This window comes from Ambystoma mexicanum, chromosome 3p (assembly GCF_040938575.1).
Source record: "Ambystoma mexicanum isolate Mex_15411 chromosome 3p, UKY_AmexF1_1, whole genome shotgun sequence".
Lineage (NCBI taxonomy): Eukaryota > Metazoa > Chordata > Amphibia > Caudata > Ambystomatidae > Ambystoma > Ambystoma mexicanum.
This window is the reverse complement of record NC_090925.1, coordinates 702,150,051-702,172,902: the sequence shown is the minus strand read 5'-3', so window position 1 is coordinate 702,172,902 and position 22,852 is coordinate 702,150,051. Positions and strand designations below refer to the sequence as shown.

The window sequence follows — 22,852 nt, the reverse complement described above, 5'->3', positions numbered from 1 at the left end:
ACTAGTCTTTTTAAATTCCTAGACCCAGCACACACTATCTTCCTATAGAGTATTGGAGGGGTTACCTAGTATCCCCTATGTCTAGAAACTCATGTAGCAGTCAAATGCTAACCTTTTCTATCGAAATGGCTGGTGGCAGTGGTTTTACAATGAACTACCATGATTTTTCCAGACCGCGAACACGGTAGTTAAAAATCGTGGGAGCCATGTTTTTCAAGATGGCGCCTTAAACCCCTTTGTTTAAACAGGTCCCGGTCTTCTTTTTTCACCATTTATTTTTTGGAAAGGTCCTTCTAGTGTTTGTCTCTGCATGCCAAACCAGTTTTGGTCCCTTTGTTGGTACGCCTTTGGCGCACTTCAGGACTGAAGACTGCCTCTGGCGCCTGAGTGTCTGGGGTGGGCAGGAAGTGAGGGAGGTGCCCAAAACTCCCTGTGCTTAGTCTCCTAGTAGACCCAAATGCACTCTGGCGTGATTGGCTGGCTGACTGACCGGCAAGGACAGCCATCCTGCTGGCTGAGCGGCAGCTAGGCTGGAATGAAAGGGAGAAAACCGTTTAAAAGGCGATTCTCTTGAAATGGAAAGCAGAATCGACCACTGGAACGAAAGAACCAAAGACGAGCTGGAACAGGACGGTTGCTGCAACTCCTGGACCGTTGGTTTGCCCGGTGAAGCCCTGCTGCAGGTCCGAATCACCAAGTTCACCTCGGCAGAGAAGCCCCTTCAAGGACGACTTCTTCCTTTGAGTTGGTGGGACCAATCAACCCGTAAGTCACCTGGATACCATTCTCGGAGTTGGTTACGATTAACCAGGGGGAAGGGCACCAGCTTGTGCGCTTGACGACAGCTACTCGAACCGAAGATCTTCCATTTTGCCAGCTTGTTTGTCCCGACCTGTGCAGTGCAGGAGTTGCCCAACGTCCTCCCTATCGTCCCCACGACTGAGGCTCAGGAACAGTGAGATCTGCAGGAACTGCCAGGTACCACCATCTTCAGCAGCATCTTTTTCTTCATACTAAGCTACTGTGCCAACCCGATTGAGAGAACTTGCCTCTCAGGGTGAAATTCTGTGAAACTTTCCCAATTTACAGGCCTAATCAGCTTGTGACCCAACATACAATTCTTTTTCATACAAACTACTTCTGAGAACATTGGCAAAGACTTTAGCCTTTACTACAAGAACTGCTCTTTCCTATCCAAGACACTAGTCCATTGACTTTGGCCTAGGCCTATTGAACTGAATCGAGTCCTCTAGTGAACTGAAACTATTTGCACTGCCTAAGAAAGTATTTGTGATCTATTCTATTAACTTGTGCCTTTTTACTCCCATTCAAAGCAACTGAAATGCCATTCTGCTCCTATTTCAGGGGAGCCTAATTTACTCAGAAATGTATTGGTTTGGTATTGAAGTGTGTTTGTGTATAATATTAAGTTGCCTCCTTCTAGTGAATGATGACTGTAATAAATGAATAAGTCTTTTACCAAGAAACCTTGAGTATACGTGTCTACTTGAACCACTGTGATTGTAAGACCTCTGTGTAACATCCTTGTACTGCTCACATTCCCTCTTGAGATAAGCCTGGCTGCTCAGCTCGCTACCAAAAACTGTGTAGTACAGACTTATACCAAAGGCTAATTTTGCTTGCACCTGTAGTCCTGATTGTATGTGGTGGTCCAGGAGGGTACTGCATGCAATTCTGCCTAACACTCCTTCATTCCGTATCCCCCTCTCCTCTGAAGATGCCTCCTCCCACTTTCTTGTTATCACCTTGTTCACCAGCTTAGGCACTTCTTTCACTAGTGTCCAATCACCTTCACTCCTTCACGTAGGCTGTCACCACTCTTCTGATCACCCTGTTCAGCCCCTTCATTACCCCTCTCCTGATCACATTGTGCATCCCTCTGTGCACAATTGTCTCTACTTCCCAGACCTTTTCATTACTGTCTTCACTCCTTTAAGCAAAACTGTCTCGACTTGCCAGATCTTTTGATCACCTTCAACCCTTTGAGCAGGACTTCCTCCCGGGTCCCCTTTACTGCATTTGGCCACCACTCCCATCTCTGAGGAGTCATGAGAACAGGATATGTAGAACAGTTTGGTCTCCTTGATCTCTCCTCCACATCCCAGTCACCCAGTAATCTGGACCTGCTCCCAATACAAGTCTCAATGCTCTCACCTCCAGCCTTCTGGAAAACAGCTCCCGACACCGATCGAGTCTCCCTCACCAGCTCCTAATCCAATCGCTTCCAATCTCAGACTGAGCCCTTGGGTTTTTATAGGGTTTTCCGCCCCCTATTTGACTGGTGAAAGGAGACTTGGCTTGTCAACTGGAATGGAGATTGGCTGTCTGGCTCTCTCCCCTGAGATGGCCAACTGCTCTGATATGGGAGTTAAGGTTGGCTCATCCAACCTTAACTCCCATACCCTGGGTGGTCTGCAGCGTTTGCTGAATCCTTTTCCTGCCTTCCGGTCTCTCTCTGGGAAAAGGAAACTCCAGTGTGCCTTCAGGACGATGGTGTAGGGATTGGCTGTAGTGCCCCACCCCAGATGGCTTCCAGTTTGGCTGTAGTGCTTGGAGCATTTAAGTCCCTCCTCTTTGGTGGTCCTTTCTAGGCTTGTCATGCTCTAACCCCGGTCCCCTAGGTGGCCTCCCAATGCTCATTGGTGCTTAACTGTGTGACAGTGGAGGCCTTACACGATGGATGGCTGGTTTACTGTTGAGAGTCCCTTCCCAATTCAGGTCCCCTTCTCCCCTCTCTAGATTTAGATGGTTTGTCTACACACGAAAGGGGGGGGGGACGAAGTTTTAAGGCACTCTTGATCCCATGCCATGTTCCTTAAGTCCCTTACAGCTTCATGGAAACAAAAGCACTGTTTTTGGTTTGGGCAGAACTGGATTTTCCTGATCTGATATCTTCTGCTTCCCAGGTGTATGCGCTTTGCCCCCAAAAGGGACCCTGTCCCTAGTTGGCTCCATATGCACTGACTGATCCCAGTCCCAGACAGGGTCCAAGTGAGGGTGACCAGCGGATCTTTCCCTTACCATCCACTGTGCCATCTCCCCTAACTTGGGGAGATATCCAGTCCCCTTGGTCACCCCACTGGAGGTACCCAGAGTGAACCAGCAAAATGTGTTACCTCTCCAACATATTTTATATCGTCTGAAGGGAAACCATGACTGCTCAGACCTTTCTACTCCTTGTAATATCAGGAAATCACAAAAACACCCCTGTAATCCAAACCGGTTTATATATCTGGGCCCTAGAAATAAGGAATAAGGCAAATTGCACTAGCAGTCTGCTTATTGACATTTTCTCACCTGATCCGAAATAAGGAGGTTTAAGTCGCCATTCGAAGTAAATAGTGCGATTGTGTAAATCCCTTGCAAAACCCGACCCGTTTGAGCTCATAGCTTACAGAGGGTGTGCTAAGCAGGAAGGCAGCCAGATGAGATGTCTCACTGCCTCGCCTGGTGTACATTCCTTGCATCAGTGATTGGCCCATAATTATTCCTTTAATCACAGTGCCTCATCTATCCCTGAACCTTGACCTAATGTGCCTGACCGCCAACTTGCATCCGCTCTTGGTACCTCGATGCCTGCTTTTGGGCCTTACAAACTTTAGACCCAAAGTGCACTGCCCACTCCTCAAACAAGCGCTTCACTTGTTCGCTTGCACCGCCATATACCACTTGACAACGACGCCATACGTACCCCAGTAATAAGACTTCCCCCCCTAGTACCTGTGCTCCTCTATCTGCTGCTCCCGCTCCTGGTATCTCCTTTCTCGCTCCTCTTGTTCCTTTTTTTCCAGTTCCATGCGCTCCTGTTCAAAGCGCAGTCTGTCTTCCAGAGCTTTCTGTTTCTCCTCCTCTTTCCGGAGCTCCTCCTCCTTCTGCAAATACCAAAATCAAAGCATAAATACAGGACGCAAATGCAGACTCTTTTTAGATAAACTAACAGAGGTTGCACCACGAGACCATCTTCAGCCAAATGGCCTTCCACTAGCATCTAGAACTCCTTAATCGCAAGACTCCTGCGCAAGCCACTGGAATACCCCATCAACAAGAACTCCTGCCACTCGGTCCTTTTTAGCTACAGGAATCCCCTTGGACTCCATGCCTCCAGCCGAAACAATCCTCTTCAGTTCCAAGTTTCATTATTAAGCCACACCTTCCACCCACCCCTGCATACACTAGAACTGGTGGTTTAAGGAGATTTGGGGGAAAACATCTGCTCTTGGGAGATAGTCGCATTTTTTTTTTTAACTCTGCACCCCCATATCCTCACCCCCCGCCCCCCCCCAACCTCCGCACACATGCATGCAGAGAAATGCGTCTGGAAAAAGGCAACGAATTCTCCTGCTAGGAACTGTAATGCAGAGTAATCTACCAAACCCGATCTGGTGACTGTGGTGAAATTTCTTAGAGGATTCCTGGGGAAAGAAACTTACCTTTTCTGTCCTTTTATTTCTTTTTCCTCACTGGACGATATGTTGCCCTTGTTCGACACAGTAATACCAATTGCCGGTGACCTATGGCCGGGGCCCAGTTTCATGTAGGTGGTAGAAAAACATGTGTAGGAGCCTTGAACACAGTTATTGCAAAGCATCTTTTTTGTTTGGGGGAAAAATAGCCCCTTTTCTAAGACAAACACTGCAGTTTACAGATCTGAAGCATACAGCAAATGTACAGGCCCAATGTTGATGCTCCCATTCAGTGCTTTAAGTGGGATGGTAAATCGAGGGGGGCTCTTGTTAGGGGACATGGCCTAATATGGGTGTACTTTGGCCATGCCCCATAACAAGAGCCCCCCCCCCCCTCATAATCCATTAATTGAAGGGCCTGTGTGGTGAAAGGTTTGCCTGCGGGGTCGATGGAAGAACATGGAGCAACCAGGATTTCCGGTCCTTCCATTAACTCAGCCCACCGATAGTAGCCAATCAGATCGAGGTATGGGCAGATGAGCGTCATTTGATGTTGATTTTTGTTTTTAAATGTGGGTGGAGTCTCTGGTGAAAGAGGCGGGGCATCTGATGACATTCTCCGGGTTTTTCTTTAGCAAATGTAGTCAGGTATGCTTCACCCAGGAGGGGAGTGTAAAAAAAAAAAAAATGAAGGAACTGCTTCAAAATGTTTCTGCCTGTGCATGGATGTCTAAGGTTTTCTCCCTTCTGGGCGTTATTGCTGTGGCTGCAATGTAAACCAGGGAGCGTCCCAGGTTTTGGTTTAGATAAAAAGGGTTGTCTTGATATCAGTGTTCTATCAGCCTTCACAAGGCTGTAACTGATGTTTCTTCCTCTTGTGTATGTTACCACGCTGCCATTTATGCTACCATCGGAGGTTTGGGGAAGAGTTTGCTGAGTTATGCATCCAACTGTGTGATCTTCCAGTTTTTCTTTAGCAGACGTCAAATGTGTGCAATTTGTCTCGAGAATTTCATTAAGATAGGAAATACTCTGGGCACAATGGGTGAAATGTACAACTTTTAATTCAGTGCGTTGACCAATGAGTATTGTGGGTCAGCCATCAAAAAGAAGAAAGTATATATTGTTTCGATATAAACTGTATAGTAGTGGGAATTTTGGCAAAGAAGGAACTCCCAACCAATTTGGTGGCCACTGTTACTCACTCTGGATAATAATGTAGGGGAGGAAGTATAGCTCAGGGGCAACGCGTTTGTCTTGGAAGCAAGACAATGCGGCGCAACACAGGTTTGAATCACGATCTCGCGCTCCACCACTCGCTGGTATTAAGTGCGCTATAAATGAACAATAAAATAAATAAATGTACCTGTAAGATTGTAAACATGGTAAATACATTCTTACTGCACCACCCATGTGGACTTATGCTGAGATAGGGATATCCATAAAATAGTCTTGCAAATTAGTCATCCAATGGTAGATATAAACGGAATAACCATTGCGCACCACAAACATAATGACCTTGGGAATAGGGTATTTCACACCCCTGTGAATTAACCCCAGTTGGTAATTATATATTCGATTGATCCATAGATATGGACTCCCATCCACGGATGAATAACAAACTTGTTGGGAAGATCGCACTCCTTATTTTTTTAGTCAAGTAACCTACAGAAATCTCACTAAAGATTGAACTTGCGTAGCACTCCTTTCTTTACATAGTTGACAGAATTGCGCTATGTGGTCATCATGTGCAGAACGTGAAAAAACAGAGGGCCATTTTAGCCGTCGCCGAATCTTGCCGATCATGTTAGAGTGCCGTTAGAGTGCCGTTAGAGTGCCGTTAGAGTGCCGTTAGAGTGCCGTTCCAGCCTTTGTGACCGCAATGTAAGGTAATTTTATTGGATTATGAACATTTATAAAACTATTAGTCTCTAGTACTAAACTAATACAATGGTAACGCATCCATGAAGAACACAGAATCTGCCTTTGGATGGTTATAAACACCCACGATCAGAAAGGGAAAACTGAGGAGGCTCGGCAGCCATTACACAGAATCAAATTGCTTACAATCGGGACACCCACGGTATCCACGCTGAGTTGCCACTCACTTTGTTCTAACCTGTGTTAATTTATTACCTTGATATACATGAAGGTCCTAAATTAGGATTACAAATGTTTTCCTACAATTTTCTAGCCGATGGACAACAGTTGAATCTACACCAATAACTATGTATTCTAAATTCATCGACCTTGAAGATTCAATCAAGAGACTGAGGGTCTTGACAAGTAGCGCTAGTCCATAGCCCTTATGCTGAGACAATTCTTAGACATATACTATGAGAACTGTGATGTTTGAATGCTGGGATTACTCACATGATCCACTTTTAAGCTGAGGTCCATAAGGAGATGAGATGCTAGAGAATTGTGAAGCGAGAGTCTATCTTTCGAAGCCAGGTGATTAATAATCAAATTCCATGTGAAATTCACAGAACTGAATTACTAATAATATAAAGCCGAATGAGACTTACTGTATCCTCTACTTATTCTTCAGAGGGCATATGAAAGTTGAAGAGAAGGAATCACTAATTGTGCTCCTGATGAAGGGAATGACGTGAAATGCATTGAGGTATTATTTCTTGTGTCTAATTTATAAAAATATTTTCGTGAATGTTGGCTGTCTAATAATTATATAAGCTGATTTTGACCATATAATTATCTAAAACAGATGCCACATATACTTCGTTTTTAGTAACCGTAAGAACGGTGAGTAGGGGACGGGAGTGTCCAATGCTTAAGGACACTGTATTTTCTTTTCATGACTATAGCAACTTCATGGGCCAGAGTCCAGCACCCTAAATATTATTAATTTCGTGAATATCCCCATTAAAGACTGCATTGAAACAGTGTGCGCCCTGCTCAGCGACGGTTAGACATTTCCTACCCCTGTCCAGAAGGAAGACAACCCAAGGGGACAGGTAAAACACGGCCAGCCATTTTGAGCACTGCAGTGAATACAAGGCTGCCATGCAGTGAAAAATATACAGTGCAGGAGTGCACCCAAAACGTGGAAAGCAAGCCACCAGGTGGTCTGTGCTTCACTGAGTATTTAATCATGCCTAAAGTCAAAAGAAAGGGGAAACTTGCTGTCCCTGCAAAACACATCTGGGAAGCAGCAGGGTAGTTGTGTTATAACAAGCATGGGATACAGTACCATCCAGCCCCTTGCACTGGTAGTACGAGGAAATGAGTCGAGCAAGGGAAATATGTTAAAAAGGAACTTTCAAAACAAATAAAAAATCATGTCTCCAAACAGCCAGCAGAAATGCTTGCAGTCCCATTAAAGTAGATGGGAAAAGTGCAAACAGGAAAACTTGTTCTGATTCCCCGCAGTTACAGTCTGTGTCTTTCTAACCTTGAGTGCCTCCTCGTGGACCCAAGCCCTGCCATCATAAAGAGGCTATAAAACCCAGGCCAAACTACAGAAGGGTCACACATGCTAGAACCATGAGACTCTATGGCCTTCACATCAGTCTAAGGTCCCAGTCTCTTCCAAAAGAGACACCATCTCTTTTTCTGAAACCAGTATTATCGCTAAAACCCTCCATCTTCTAGAGGTTACTGTCTTGAATTCTGTGACATGACCAATCTTGGCGACCTTTGGAAGAAAAACTCCAAGGGCACAGGAACCGCATCCTAGGTGTACCGAAAGCACTAGTTACATCAGTCGGATGTGTGAGCATTCAAGGTCTATGGCAGATAGTCTTGTCCATTGAGCCTTCCTGGCAAAAGGCTCCCAAGGCTTTTCAATTAGCCCTCTATTAACGTTAGTTTCCGCGTGAGCTGGAGAAATGTGCTTGGTGGGCACCCCACATATGTCAGGCTGGAGCTTGAAGGGCTGCAAATACTGGCGCAGGAGCCCAACCGCAGTAAGAGGGAGCACCCTTTATAAAAAAAAACGACGTATTTCCTCTTAGGACTCTAGTTTGTAACCCCCATGTATTTTTATGAAGGTTATTTCAGCTATACAACGGGTCCATTGGCTAAGATTAGATTACTTGGCCTGTGTATCTCTACAGTGTACCTTATGAACGGTCCATGCAATTTGTGGAGGCTAGCCTAACTCTACAACCTCGCTACCCTTTGGCAAACAGAGGCACTTGGTCCTTAATCACAAGTCAAAAGTGGGACTCCGAGTTGCTGCGTTGTCAGAGAACCAAGGCACACTTCTCAAAATATTCTCATCAGTGGCCATTGATAGCTACAGACCTAGTACAGGGTTACATTCACACCTCAAATTCCCCTCCCCTCCTTGGTTTGCCCCACACTTTGGGCTTCTTTTATACCTTCTAGTTTGAACCCCTCCCAACCCCTGCCCCCGTTGGTTTCACCTAAACACCGTCTTGCCCTAAACCACATTATTTGCCGCATACTTTGGTATTTACACCCCATATCTTGGCTAACCCCAGTACCTTGACTTGCCCTCTACTTTACAGTTTGCCCGCCATACCTTGGCTTGGCCATGCACCTGGGGTCTTCAACACCATACCCCAGTTCCCACTAAGCAATGCACTGTACCTTGGCTTGCTCCCAGAACTGCTCCCGGTTGAGGTGCTTCATCTCTACGGCTGCGTTTGTCTTCTGGTAAGTTGTGCCCTGGAACAGAGAGTGGGTCCGGCACGGGCCGGGGGAAGCGGGGAAAGGGTTAGGTAACGGGGAAGGGTTGAGATGAGGATGATTATGGGAAAAGGGGTAACATGTTAAGGTAAAGGGTGGGCAGATGGAGATGGGCAGGGAGAGGGTTAGATTGAGAGGGCACCATCAGGTAATCCATTTCGAAAAATTCAAAGCTAAACACATATGAGTGAACTTAAATAGCTGCCCACAACTGTGGGGGTTAGTGCATGCATCGTGCAGAAGACCATTAGCGATGGAAGCCACGAGGCCTCACCCCGAGAGTCCCAGCGATGTTACAGAACACCCGTGAGAATGGTGCAAAGTAAATGCAGCACAGAGCTCACTACAAACTACGGTTAAAGTGAGTACCAGAATTTAGGCACAAGAGTAAGGAACCAAAGAAAAGCCGAGCACAAGCATCAACGAAAGCACCACACACTAGAGCACACAAGCAAGTCAAAGACAACAAATGGGAGCACATTCACCTGCAACCACGATCAGACGACACAGCAGGCATAAGATCATACAAACTCTTCAATGCTGTTTCTTTACGCACTCAGTGTCCTAGGTGGGTTTAATACTTTTAAAGGAACACGATAGAGGCCTATACTGGACTGTAGAGTACATGTTTCTCGTGTGCTTTTTGAATTGTCTGAAAGCATGTTAGATATACAGAGCACGATCTAAGCCGTTTTCTATTGTGCCTTTTGCTGTCTGAGAAATTGATGTAATGCGCTCCTGACTAAGCAGTTGCACCTAGTAGCTAGGGCTGTCACTGTACATGGGGAACATAATAGGAAGTCAAAAGATGCCATGAATTGCCGCTTGGGTGGGGGATTTAGTTTGACCAAGTCTGTAGAATTATTTGAACTACCCAATTACCATCCCAAAAAGGGGGTAAAATGGAATGTTTAACTTGACAGACGAGAAGGGCATCGGGTTGACGCCCTTCCGTTCCAGTGGGGCCTGAAATGCTGCACGTTAGACCAAGACATGGCCTGCGACGCAGAACCACCCACATGGATGCATTCATCCCAGGACACTTGCCTACATCCTATATTAGACTATACCCAACCCTTGCGCCGAGAATAAGGAATGATGCAATCTAAAGGTGTGCATTAACAAATTAACAGACAAGCTTATAGATCTACAAGGTCCTATGAATAGCAGAATAGAGCTACACAATTCCAAAAGCACTTGGATGGCAGTGGTTGGTGTGGGAGGGGTTTAAAAACCTCTGTACAGTCTAGACTTTAAAAACATCTGCGTACTACATAGCATCCTTGGTCTCGACTGCTGCAGTCTAATGATGTCATCTTCTTTGTTCTCCAGAGGGAGAAGAGCTGATCATAGAACTAAATTGTGGGACGGTTCGCCATTGTAGCGTTTGTAGGGAGGCTCAATGTTTTAAATGGTGGCAACTTCCTCTAATGCTTGGTTTGGGAATCCGCTCTCTGACAAAGCATCAGTGAGATCTAAGCACACCAGAGCACAAGTGAACCCGCGCACACACCAGAGTATGAGCCACACTGAAACATACCCAGACCTACACACCCGAGTGCACAACATAAGTTGAACGTGGACACACCAAGTGTGCACACACAGTGAATCCAGGACACACCACAGGGTCCAGCCATCAGAGAAACCAGGACACACTGGAGTAAAAGTATCAGGGGAAACCAGCACAAGCAGAGCATTCCCAAAACCAGTGCACATGCCACAAAGTCTGCAAAACCAGAGCACCTGCAAAACCAGCTTACACAAGAGAAAACTAGCATCAATGCAACCAGCAGAGAGCAGACCACTGTCATACGTGCAACCAGCACACCGCAGCCTCAGTTACAGAAGCGCGGTTAAGAGCATTAGTGATAGCAGAACACACAAAGCATGAGGATCCGTGAATGGTTCAACGTAGCAGCGCCAAACACGGAACCCACACCGGAGCACAGATGCAACCAACACACAAGCGCACGTGCATCAGTGAAACCAGCATACACAAGAGCAACGTGAATCCACACTGTGCAACATCAGCTATGCAAGCACATCCCAGTGTACAACTAGCACAAACAAGAGGACTGGTGAAGCCAGCACACCAGACGGCACCCGTGAAACCAGCACACATCAAAGCATCAATGAAACCGGGACACACCAGTGCATCAGGTAAACAAGCCCTCACGAAAGAGAAAGAATATTAGTGACCTCTGCACAAACCAGAAGACAAGAATCAATGAAAGCACCCACTCACCCGACACCGAGCATGAGCCAAAGCAGCACCCACTAGTACAGAGGTGAAAAAGACTCCACCTAGAGGTACAGTCGTCAGTGAAACCACACACCAAACCAGAATCTTCAGTTCACAGACGGTGCACAAGAGTGTGCAAGTTGTACTGAGAGGACCAGAGTGTTTAGGCCACTTATGGAGCACCAGAATGTTAGAAATCGAGCCACTGCATGTTCCTTTACCTCCAGTCCGAGCGACATGTTCGCCTCTCCATCAGAGGACTGGTCGTGGGTCATGCCCTGGATGGGAGAAAATGGCCTTCAGCTAAAGATGCAAGGGCAGCATTTGGGTCAGAAAGGACATAAGCTACTCCTAGATAGGTGACCCATTGACCCATCCACTTTTACACGTCTCTGGGAACTTGCTGCAGCCTTACACCAAAAGCTGCGAAATGTTGGATGCAGTCTTGATCAGTCGAGAAGGCCCCATTGACTTCTCACTTTCCGTGTTAGAAGGTCCACACAAGTATGAAATGCCTGGGAACGCCAGCCCTCTATGGCTCACGCCTACGCGCATCAGGATACCTACAACTAGTGCACAACATGGAGGCTCCCCCAATTACATCGTTGATTGGTGCCTAACATCGGTCTCCAGCATGCAACTGTCAACAAACAGGGACATCTCGGTGTGTGCTGCGCCCCTGACTGTATCAACAACTACTGTATGCGCCAAATCCTGACCCGTCCCTTTGGTGAAAGAATTAGTAAATTGTCCTCCATGGAAATTCTAGACATAATAATTGGTTTGTTGACACTATTTGCTGATGTGCAAAATGGAAACACAAATTCTGTTTCACCTTCCCACAAAGCAGCACGCACCTTAAATGGTGTTTTCTGCAACACGAATGTCACACCATTATCTTCCCTCCTAATCCCACCTTGTGGCGGTCACCTTTCTTTCCCATTTACCATCTTCTCCGAAGCACCAGCAAAGGAAAAAACCCACTGAAGGACCCACAACAATTACTAGACCATAGAAAAAGACCCAAACGAACACCTTGTTAAAAGGCCTTCAATTAAAATCATCCAATCCCCAGACCACAACCGAAGATGAGAGCAGGACATTGGATGACCAACTCAACAAGATTTAGAAGCGGCTAAAACACCACCCTGGATAACAGAGCACAAAAAGGCATTCCCATTTTCACAGAAGAAAAGTTTCCAAATGGTTCACTCCCAAGCTGGACAGAATTAAAAAAAGGAAGTGCAAGAAAATCTGGAGAAGCAGCAACTTTCTGGCCAAATAAATGTTCTACCCCCAGCAGCTGTGGTACTAGGGAACAGAAACAAAGCAAACCATGCCTACTACTCACATTGCAATGAATCAGCACAACATTGCCAGAAAGAAGTCTTCAAAACCATCCAAGAATTCAGGCTCCCTGCAGCCTGAAACAGGACTCCTACACCCATGCAAGAACTCAGGAATTCATTACGACAGTTCAGAAACAGAATTCAATAAATCCAGCCGGACAGGAAACGACCCACAGTGCCCTATCCTACTTGGGAAGCAATAACCACAGATTTAAATCTTTCCCCCTAACTACCTCCTCCCCCCCTCATACCCTCCTCTCTCACCCTCCCCCCTTCCCTACTCCTACCATTCATCACCACTCCCCTCCAATCCTCTCCCTCTCCCCTTCCCTACCTATCCCCCTCAGTTAATTGCTCTTTTCACTGTTTTTGTTGAATGATTCACTATGTATTTGCTTCAGCTGTTATTGTTATTGTTTATGTATTATGTTGCTCATTTGTACAGCGCTTTGGCATAAGGCGCTTAATAAATCAATAAATAAATAAATAAATAAAAATTTCCCTGTGCCGTCATTAACAAATTTCCGTCCTTTTCACCATATACTCCAGCAACCTAGAAGTATTGCCGGAAGACCATTATATCCCCCTTTGCCCCCAAATCCACTATGCGATAACTAAGCAACCGGGACGAACGCCCATACTTCCTATTGCTCAAGGCCTCTATCAAGCAGGCATCAAGCCTGCTCACATTCAAAACAGCCTTTCTTACACTTCTCTCCCAAAAAACCCACGGTCGATCCAAACAATCCACCAAACTATCACACAATCTCTGACAACTCGCTCACTGACAAAATACGTAAGAAATTCATCTACCAACGGCGTTGAAAATATGCAGAAATCAACAACCCCCAACCATAAATCACAACATGGATTCCAGCAGAGAGGAACAGAATCATAAGAGCTCGATTTAGGACATGCTAAAGAAAAAAAATACAGACTGTTCGCCGAGTGCACTCATTCGACTGGAAATCTACTGGACACCACTAGTCAAATGAGAAGCTACTAAAGGCTTGACGATGTTGAGGCTAAAGGGAACCACCCTACGCTGGATTGCTTCCTTCCTGACCGAAAGAACAGAAACTACACTTGTGACCCCTTTCAGATCACTGACGCGCCTCCTGACGTGTCAAGTTCGCCTCCTGGGTCTCATCAGTGGCATGGGCCTCACACAATTCAATTACACAAACATACTAATTGTTCAAAAATGTACCAAAGTCCCCAATTACGGACTCGTCCCGACCTCAAGACACGGCTAGCACATATGAACTCTTGGATGACCGCCAGCAGGCACAAGCAAAACCCATCCAAAATGGAACTTATGATCTGTGATGCAATACCATCTAACCTTGTGGCACCTCCCCAACCGACGACTACCTCTTCTGTGAGAAATCACAATATATAGCGGTCTTAAGCTAGAACCACAGATTAATGCCATTGGAAGGTGCTGTTTTGTCCAAGTCTGCACCTTATGACACATCATGTCCTACTTGACCTCCGCAGACAGGACCTATGGTAGTTATCTCACTAGAGCTGTTACAATTAGACTAGGCCAACAGCCTTTACCTTCGACAGATGGAATATCTATTCAGCACACTGCAAACAATTCAGAATGTAGCAGCCAGACTACTGTTAAGACTAGAACGATACAAACAGCAGTCCAGCAATCCACACACTCCACTAGCTCTTAATAAAAGATGACCATTTTCAACACTCTGTGCCTTACCCACTGCTCTTACTAGGGAAGGGAACTAGACCCCATCACAAGCATACCATCGAGAACATTGATCTAGCAACAACACACTGTTAATGGTACCATATTTCTATGGAAAAATACATGGAGGGTCCAAATTCTCTGTTCTAAAAAGCACACTCCCCAGTCCATCACCCCCATCCTGAAGAGGACCACTCAACCTTTAGAAAGCAGCGAAACACTTATAGCACATAATTCCCGCCCAATTATATAAATACCTGCCTCATATTCACCACATGGAAGGTGCCTTTTAAAACTACACAAGCCACCAGGAATCCTTATAGCACATGCTGACTAACCCACTGGAAAACGGGCTTCCTTGGATTAGACTTCAAACAAGGGAATGAAATCGCATCAAACAATCAAGGACCACAAGATTGTATTGTACCAACCAACAGGGGCATAGCATAGCACCTTGAGGGCGCCCAACACGACTTGCCCCCCCCCCCGATACCTAGCTTGCCCTCCCCCTAGACTAACCGAATTCCCTGTAAATCTGCTACCACCTTACACTGCCTACACACATTCTCCACTGGTGGCCGCCACAAGCCAAGCAGATACCACATACACATTACTAAGCGATGACTAAACTCTACTCTTTAATCCCATCACATGCCCCACATCAGCAGGTAACGTAACCCAAAGTGCTTTTAGCAACTCCGATCTTGGGCTCTCCCCTCTGGATTACATAATATCCCTGAGGCTTCTCCACCAAAACATGTGTGAGCACCCCAGCACACAGGGACCACGTACTTCTCAATTGTGCCGATAAACACCTCAGGTTTCCCCATCTGCCTCTCCTGCCATCCCACTAAACCGCTACATCGGAGCTACACGTAGCAAGGCCAAAAACAAATAGCAGAAGGGCTGGGTATGGGCAAATGAGCTATAAATGAATACAAAGTTTATACTAACATTGATGTGTTTCAAAAATCTCAAAAAGACAATGTTTTACTATAGAACCAAGTCACAGATTTACATTTTTCACTTTTCACACTGACAGATACAATTCAGTGCCCAGTATATCAATTGGTACATCCACAAAGCTAGTACAACACGTCACGTTACGCGGGACCTTCATAATGCCATCTTTCATTAGATGTTTTTAATAGGAGGGCACACCCGGTAACAGTGCGCTTTGCGTGCTGTATATAGAACTTAGATCTTTGAGTTAGGACAATTTTTTCATTTTACTACAGAAGCTGCTCAAGTCAATTATATGACATGAAGAAGAATTAATTGGGTGTGGATACCGATAACTTAAGTTCTTGAAGTACCAATAAACGATAGGGTACACAACATCACACTAAGCGTGAGACCTACGTAATGCAATCTTGAGTTACATTTGAGTGCAAATGAAATTACATGCAGACAGTTTCTGTGGGATGCTAGCCTTTCTGGGATGCTAGCCTTTCTGGGATGCTAGCCTTTCTGGGATGCTAGCCTTTCTGGGATGCTAGCCTTTCTGGGATGCTAGCCTTTCTGGGATGCTAGCCTTTATAGGATGCTAGCCTTTCTGGGATGCTAGCCTTTCTGGGATGCTAGCCTTTCTGGGATGCTAGCCTTTGTGGGATGCTAGCCTTTCTGGGATGCTAGCCTTTCTGGGATGCTAGCCTTTATAGGATGCTAGCCTTTCTGGGATGCTAGCCTTTCTGGGATGCTAGCCTTTCTGGGATGCTAGTCACAATAGAGCGATGCCCTAGAGCAACAAGACGCAGTGAGGACTTTTTCAGCAGATGGGATCTACTACAACTTTGGTCTTTGCACCAATAAACTACAGAATTGACATCTGTGGCATACACATACTTTTATTCCAGCAGCTGCTGGAGGAAATGTGATCCCACTGAGAGGAATTCGGGTTTGGATACCCAAAAGTAAAAAAACCTTGCAGTATCAATAAATGGTACAATATCCCAGCAATTCGGAATACTACTCAAATCTTGCTTAACTGTAGGAAAGTACATATAGTGAATAGGGAACTTTAATGTTGATCCTATAAGGATTAGGAGTACATTAATGAGCAACACGAGTCAAACATATAATTGGAGCATGTTGAATAGTCTCCATAATGGAATTGAAGAGGTTACTTGGATATGTTATTATACCTCTATTGAGTGATGTACAGTCCACAAGCCTGAAATTCGTTTCAGACAGCAGTTCTCCTTTGCTTTTGATGTTTTTATAAAAAGACAAATGTTCTCTCCTGAAGAGGGGTCAATTAAGGCTAGACACACTTAGATAAGAGGCTCCCCCTGTGCTCAATTTGTGGGGGTGCTGCCAGGACTGAGCCCTAGAACTTATTTCTGATCACCTGCACTTATTGTCTCAGACTCAGTTTATGAGGTGGTGTTTTGCCAACTTTGTTATAATTGCCAGTCCACAGTGCGTACAGGCCACATGCCCTGGATCTGGGCCACCTAATGTTATCCATGAACCTGATGAGGCAAGCTGGTTCATTCATTTTCATGAATAATGATCCGAATGGTGTCAGCAGTGGGCCCTCTATATGGCCATGCCCGCGTGACATGGACACTGCTCTGCTACTTCAATAAATGGTAGCCCTGCTGCAGCAGCATGGATGGCTTGGGTGCATGATGCAGGCAGCAGATAGCGCCAAGGTACCTGCTACAGCTAACTAGTTCGTTGGACAGGTACAGCTCTGGCGCTGCTGCGCACCTGCAGATGGGGCCAGGACCTGGGGTGGACTGGGAACCAAAAGAGGCCCTGGAAATAATTTTCAAAGTGGACTCATATTTCACATTTTCAGCAAGCCGAAACCTTTTCATATGGATTTTTTTTGAAATACCACACAAAAGAGGCCCAGGGTGCAGAGGCATACCGGGAAGTCTCCAGAGTTCCCAATAGGCCAGTCCACCCCTGCCAGGAGCGGGCCCACGCGGGGCCGCCCCTTTCTCTTCTGGCACACAGGCAGCATTAGGGTGATACACACATGCTTTCCAGGCCACAAACTCAGTTAGCACCTGCTGGCACGATGCTGTGATAAGCGCTGCACAGTCATTGGTGTCATTTGTGGGGCAGACAGGAACATAACAAAAAGAACAGAGCTGCCAACAGGCAGCAGCAGCACCACCAAGGAGCAAGGGCAGGGAAAAAGCCACTGCTGAATAGAAGTGCCGGCGCGGAGTCCCGATCGCCGACATATAGAAAACGTGTTACACCGTTGGACAAATGTAGGAACAATATTTACGGAATTGCCTAAGATTTTACTATAGGAATAAAAAAAATTCTGACTGTTTCCTGTGGCTAGACGGTCAAAATGCTCCACTTGCCACCTATAGAATCAGAGGAAAATGATAACGAGGAGGAAGGGTTAAACAGTTTGTGTATCACTTCAAGAGGCTTTATTTTGAGTTAAGTGATATTTGTAAATCGCACATGTGCCTTGGGTAGAGCACCCATCCCCTGCACCACCTCCTCCATGGGAGTTGCAGCTGAAACCTCAAATATGTTGCCACTATGAGGGGGCCGCAGTGGGTGGGGGCAGCAGTGGGCGGCAAGCTGCTTCCTGGCTTGACACAAATGCCATGGAAAATAGTTGAGCCCTGGCACTATTTGTTTTTTTTTTTTTTTTAAACAAATTAAGCACCACGTGACCTATTGCAAGAGTGGACACTGAACGGTTTCGGTCAACGTGAAAAATGCAAACAAATGGATATTAATTTATTTGTTCTAAAAAAATAAATAGATTATGCCTTTGTGGTTTTTGAAATTCATGAACTTTAGTATGAGCGTTCTATTTTCTGACAATTAAATCAATTGTACCTGAAACTAAGACGTGTGTGCATACAATGCATACATTTTGAAATTAACTCTATATTATCTTTTGAATTTACTTCCATTTTGATTTGTTTCCATTAGAGAGTGCATTGAGGTTTGCACACAGCTAGTGCACACTAGACAGTGCATGGAGGTTTGCACACAACTAGTGTACATTAGAGAGTGCATTGAGGTTTGCACACAACTAGTGTACATTAGAGAATGCATTGAGGTTTGCACACAGCTAGTGCACACTAGACAGTGCATGGAGGTTTGCACACAACTAGTGTACATTAGAGAGTGCATTGAGGTTTGCACACAACTAGTGTACATTAGAGAATGCATTGAGGTTTGCACGCAGCTAGTGCACACTAGACAGTGCATGGAGGTTTGCACACAACTAGTGTACATTAGAGAGTGCATTGAGGTTTGCACACAGCTAGTGCACACTAGACAGTGCATGGAGGTTTGCACACAACTAGTGTACATTAGAGAGTGCATTGAGGTTTGCACACAACTAGTGTACATTAGAGAATGCATTGAGGTTTGCACACAGCTAGTGCACACTAGACAGTGCATGGAGGTTTGCACACAACTAGTGTACATTAGAGAGTGCATTGAGGTTTGCACACAACTAGTGTACATTAGAGAATGCATTGAGGTTTGCACGCAGCTAGTGCACACTAGACAGTGCATGGAGGTTTGCACACAACTAGTGTACATTAGAGAGTGCATTGAGGTTTGCACACAACTAGTGTACATTAGAGAATGCATTGAGGTTTGCACGCAGCTAGTGCACACTAGACAGTGCATGGAGGTTTGCACACAACTAGTGTACATTAGAGAGTGCATTGAGGTTTGCACACAGCTAGTGCACACTAGACAGTGCATGGAGGTTTGCACACAACTAGTGTACATTAGAGAGTGCATTGAGGTTTGCACACAGCTAGTGCACACTAGACAGTGCATTGAGGTTTGCACACAACTAGTGTACATTAGAGAATGCATTGAGGTTTGCACACAGCTAGTGCACACTAGACAGTGCATTGAGGTTTGCACACAGCTAGTGTACATTAGAGAATGCATTGAGGTTTGCACACAGCTAGCGCACACTAGACAGTGCATTGAGGTTTGCACACAGCTAGTGTACATTAGAGAATGCATTGAGGTTTGCACACAGCTAGTGTACACTAGACAGTGCATTGAGGTTTGCACACAACTAGTGTACATTAGAGAATGCATTGAGGTTTGCACACAGCTAGTGCACACTAGCCTGCATTGAGGTTTGCACACAGCTAGTGTACATTAGAGAATGCATCGAGGTTTGCACACAGCTAGTGCACACTAGACAGTGCATTGAGGTTTGCACACAGCTAGTGTATACTAGACAGTGCATTAAGGTTTGCACACAGCTAGTGTACACTAGACAGTGCATTGAGGTTTGCACACAGCTAGTGCACACTAGACAGTGCATTGAGGTTTGCACACAGCTAGTGTACATTAGAGAATGCATTGAGGTTTGCACACAGCTAGTGCACACTAGACAGTGCATTGAGGTTTGCACACAGCTAGTGTACATTAGAGAATGCATTGAGGTTTGCACACAGCTAGTGGACATTAGAGAATGCATTGAGGTTTGCACACAGCTAGTGTACACTAGACAGTGCATTGAGGTTTGCACACAGCTAGTGCACATTTGTTCCCAGTTTATCCTGTATGGCTTTTTCCAACCGACTCATTTTTCCTTGCACCAATACTGTTCAGGATTACATTAGACTATTATAAATAACAAGCCAGTAAGACCCCTTCAATATTACCTAATGAAATGTACATTTGAAGAAGACCGGATGCTCTAGGCCCTCATTGGATGGGCCGTGTTGAATAGAGGCTCCTCCCATGCATGAAAGCAATCCAACTGCAGGCTATGTAACCATTGTTGGTTAGACTGGAACACGGTCCGAGCTTCCAGTTCAGGCTCACAGGATTTGATTGGCACGTATGTCGAGGCACAGGAGCAGACTCAGAGTCCAGGCACCCAACTCAAAGTCTATGCCATCTTCTGGATGCTTCGCACATAGGCCTGCGGCTTATATTTTGAATGCCCTTTTCCGTCCATACCGGCATCTAAATACCTAGGAGTGGTAGCTTGGATGGCAGTTACCGACAGCTCAGCCTATAAACGGCTGGGCCTGGGGATGGGGATGGGGGTGGAGGGGATAGGGGCTATTTGGCCAATCTGTGCGATTGTAGTAGAGGTGAAACACGTCAAGAACGCAGATGTGAATCACGTGACATTAGGAGGATGAGAAGTCTGCGGGAGTGATTTTAGAGTAACTTGTGAGATGTAGAGTGGCAATAGGCATGACGTTTGCCCGAGAAGGGAAAGGCTGTTCAATCGGCAGTCCTTTGGGCCTGTGACCAGCCAGCAGAGTGCCTGGAACCTGTGCCATGCCTTTGGGGGCGAGCATGGGTCTGCTCAGGGCTTGCTTTGCTACCTTCTTCCCATTCGGTACTCCCACCACATTTTTTGGCAAATATGCACTGTATGTTATAAACTGGAGACTGCAGAAGAGCTAATGTGGATGAGAAGAGCTCCCCAGTGCAAGAGACTGCCTGGCTCTGCTGTGACTGCTCTCGCGTCCAAGAAGGGTCAATCTGCGAACCAGACCTAAGAGACTGTTCTCTGTAGGAGCATGTGTAGACTGTTAATCTGGATACAGTATAGGTCAACAGGTAATGAAGAGTAGTTCAGCAAAAAAGTATTCTATACCTGTCTGGCTATTTATGGATTGGTTATTCTTTTATTAATTTGCGAAAGGTTGAATATAAACCAATGCACAATAAAAAATAATATATATATATATATATATGGGATACATTACTCACCGTAATCGTATTTCTGATGCTTGTATCTGCTTAGATTCACATGCTGTGCATAGGCCGACATCTAGTGGAAGCTGCGGAGTATTACAGTTTGTTTTTCGAAACTCGAAAATGGGCGTCGACACAGGCGTGCCAGTAATACTATCCCTAGTGTGACGTCCACTGTACCCAAGATCCCTCACGCGTCTAGGATCCTCAGATTGTATTTTTTCTGACATGAGGAAGCATGAGGAGTAGCGTGAGTACAGATAATCCAAGCAGATAGACAGAACGGTAAGACTACAAGCAATCATGCGCCTTCTCTCGGAGGGGAGGAAGGGTGGGTCGCATGTGAATCTAAGCAGATACAAGCATCAGAAATACGATTACGGTGAGTAATGTATCCCTTCTGAGGCTTGTGGAATCTGCTTAGATCACATGCTGTGCATAGATTAGCGAGCAGTACCAGAAGAAGGAGGTGGGATGTGAGAAGGGTCATGAGCAAACAGGTGTCTTAGAACCGCTTGTCCCACTTGTGTATCTGTCTTGGAATGAGTGTCAATGCAGTAATGCTGAGTAAAAGTGTGAATAGAGCTCCAAGTAGCTGCTTTGCAAATGGTGTCGAGGGGAACATTTGCAATGAAAGCCAGAGTGGCCCCAATGCCTCTAGTAGAATGGGCCCTTGGCGTAACAGGCAGAGTCCTTTCAGAAAGAGAGTAACACAGCTGTATACAGTTGATAATCCACTTCGAGATCGCGCCTTTAGAGACGCGATCCCCCTCTCTGCCTGTAGCTACGGAGACAAACAGTTGATCTGTTTTCCTTAGCGGTCTGGTTTTATTTACATAGTAGAGGACCGCCCTACGCACATCAAGGGTGTGTAGTTTCACCTCAGCCGAGCTTTGCGGGTTCTGGAAGAAAGCCGGAAGCTCGATGGACTGGTTTACATGGAACTTAGATATAAATTTAGGTGAGAACCTAGGGTGTGTGCGTAAAACCAGTTTGTCCTTGTGGATAGTAAAGAAAGGATCCTGCACTGACAGAGCCTGAATTTCACTGACCCTTCTTATAGAGGTAATGGCTACTAAGAAGGCCGTTTTATAAGTCAGGTGTTTGAGACTACTTTTATGCATGGGTTCGAAAGGGGGGCCCATGAGCTTAGCTAGCACCACATTGAGGTCCCATCCTGGCGGTGGGTTCGAAATAGGAGGGTGAAGTCTCTTTACTCCTTCCATGAAGGCTTTAACTACTGGTACTTTCCACCACGATACTTTGTTATGGGATGTGGTGTAAGCCGAGAGGGCTGCCAGGTGTACTTTCAGAGAGTTAAAAACCAAACCTGCGTCCAGCAGGTGGAGCATGTATGTTACAACGTTGGAAGGAGTGCAATCAACTGGGTTGATTTGTTTATTCTGGCACCAAATAACGAATCTCTTCCACTTGTCAAAGTAACAGTGCCTTGTGTTTGGTTTCCTGGATTCTTTTAGGATGTCCATACACCTTTGTGGTAAATTGAGATGCCCAAACTCTATGACCTCAGGAGCCATGCTGCCAGGTTCATTGAGTTGGGTTCCTGGTGCACTGTTTGACCTTGTTGCTGGGACAGTAGGTTGTACCAGGCTGGGAGTTTGATGGGCTCGCACACCGCCATCCTGCGTAGGTGTGGAAACCATGGTTGTCTCGCCCACATGGGAGCAACTAGGATGAGCATCATCGATTCCTTGTTCATCTTGTACACCACCTTCCTGATGAGAGGAGTTGGTGGAAAAGCGTA

At 45.7% G+C, this 22,852-nt stretch overlaps 1 protein-coding gene across 6 annotated transcripts in view; it reads right to left on the bottom strand.

Annotated features, from left to right (window-relative positions):
* DBN1 (drebrin 1) overlaps positions 1-22,852 on the bottom strand; it is a 326,031-nt gene that overhangs the window by 100,648 nt on the left and 202,531 nt on the right. The window contains exons 6-8 of one of the 6 annotated variants that reach the window (XM_069651515.1): positions 11,562-11,618; positions 9,000-9,077; positions 3,742-3,893 (exon numbers count right to left, since the gene is read on the bottom strand). In XM_069651515.1, coding sequence (XP_069507616.1) covers positions 3,742-3,893; positions 9,000-9,077; positions 11,562-11,618 — 287 coding nt within the window. The remainder of the gene's footprint in view (positions 1-3,741; positions 3,894-8,999; positions 9,078-11,561; positions 11,619-22,852) is intronic. The other 5 variants (XM_069651516.1, XM_069651517.1, XM_069651518.1 and 2 more) reach the window with 5 other exon arrangements.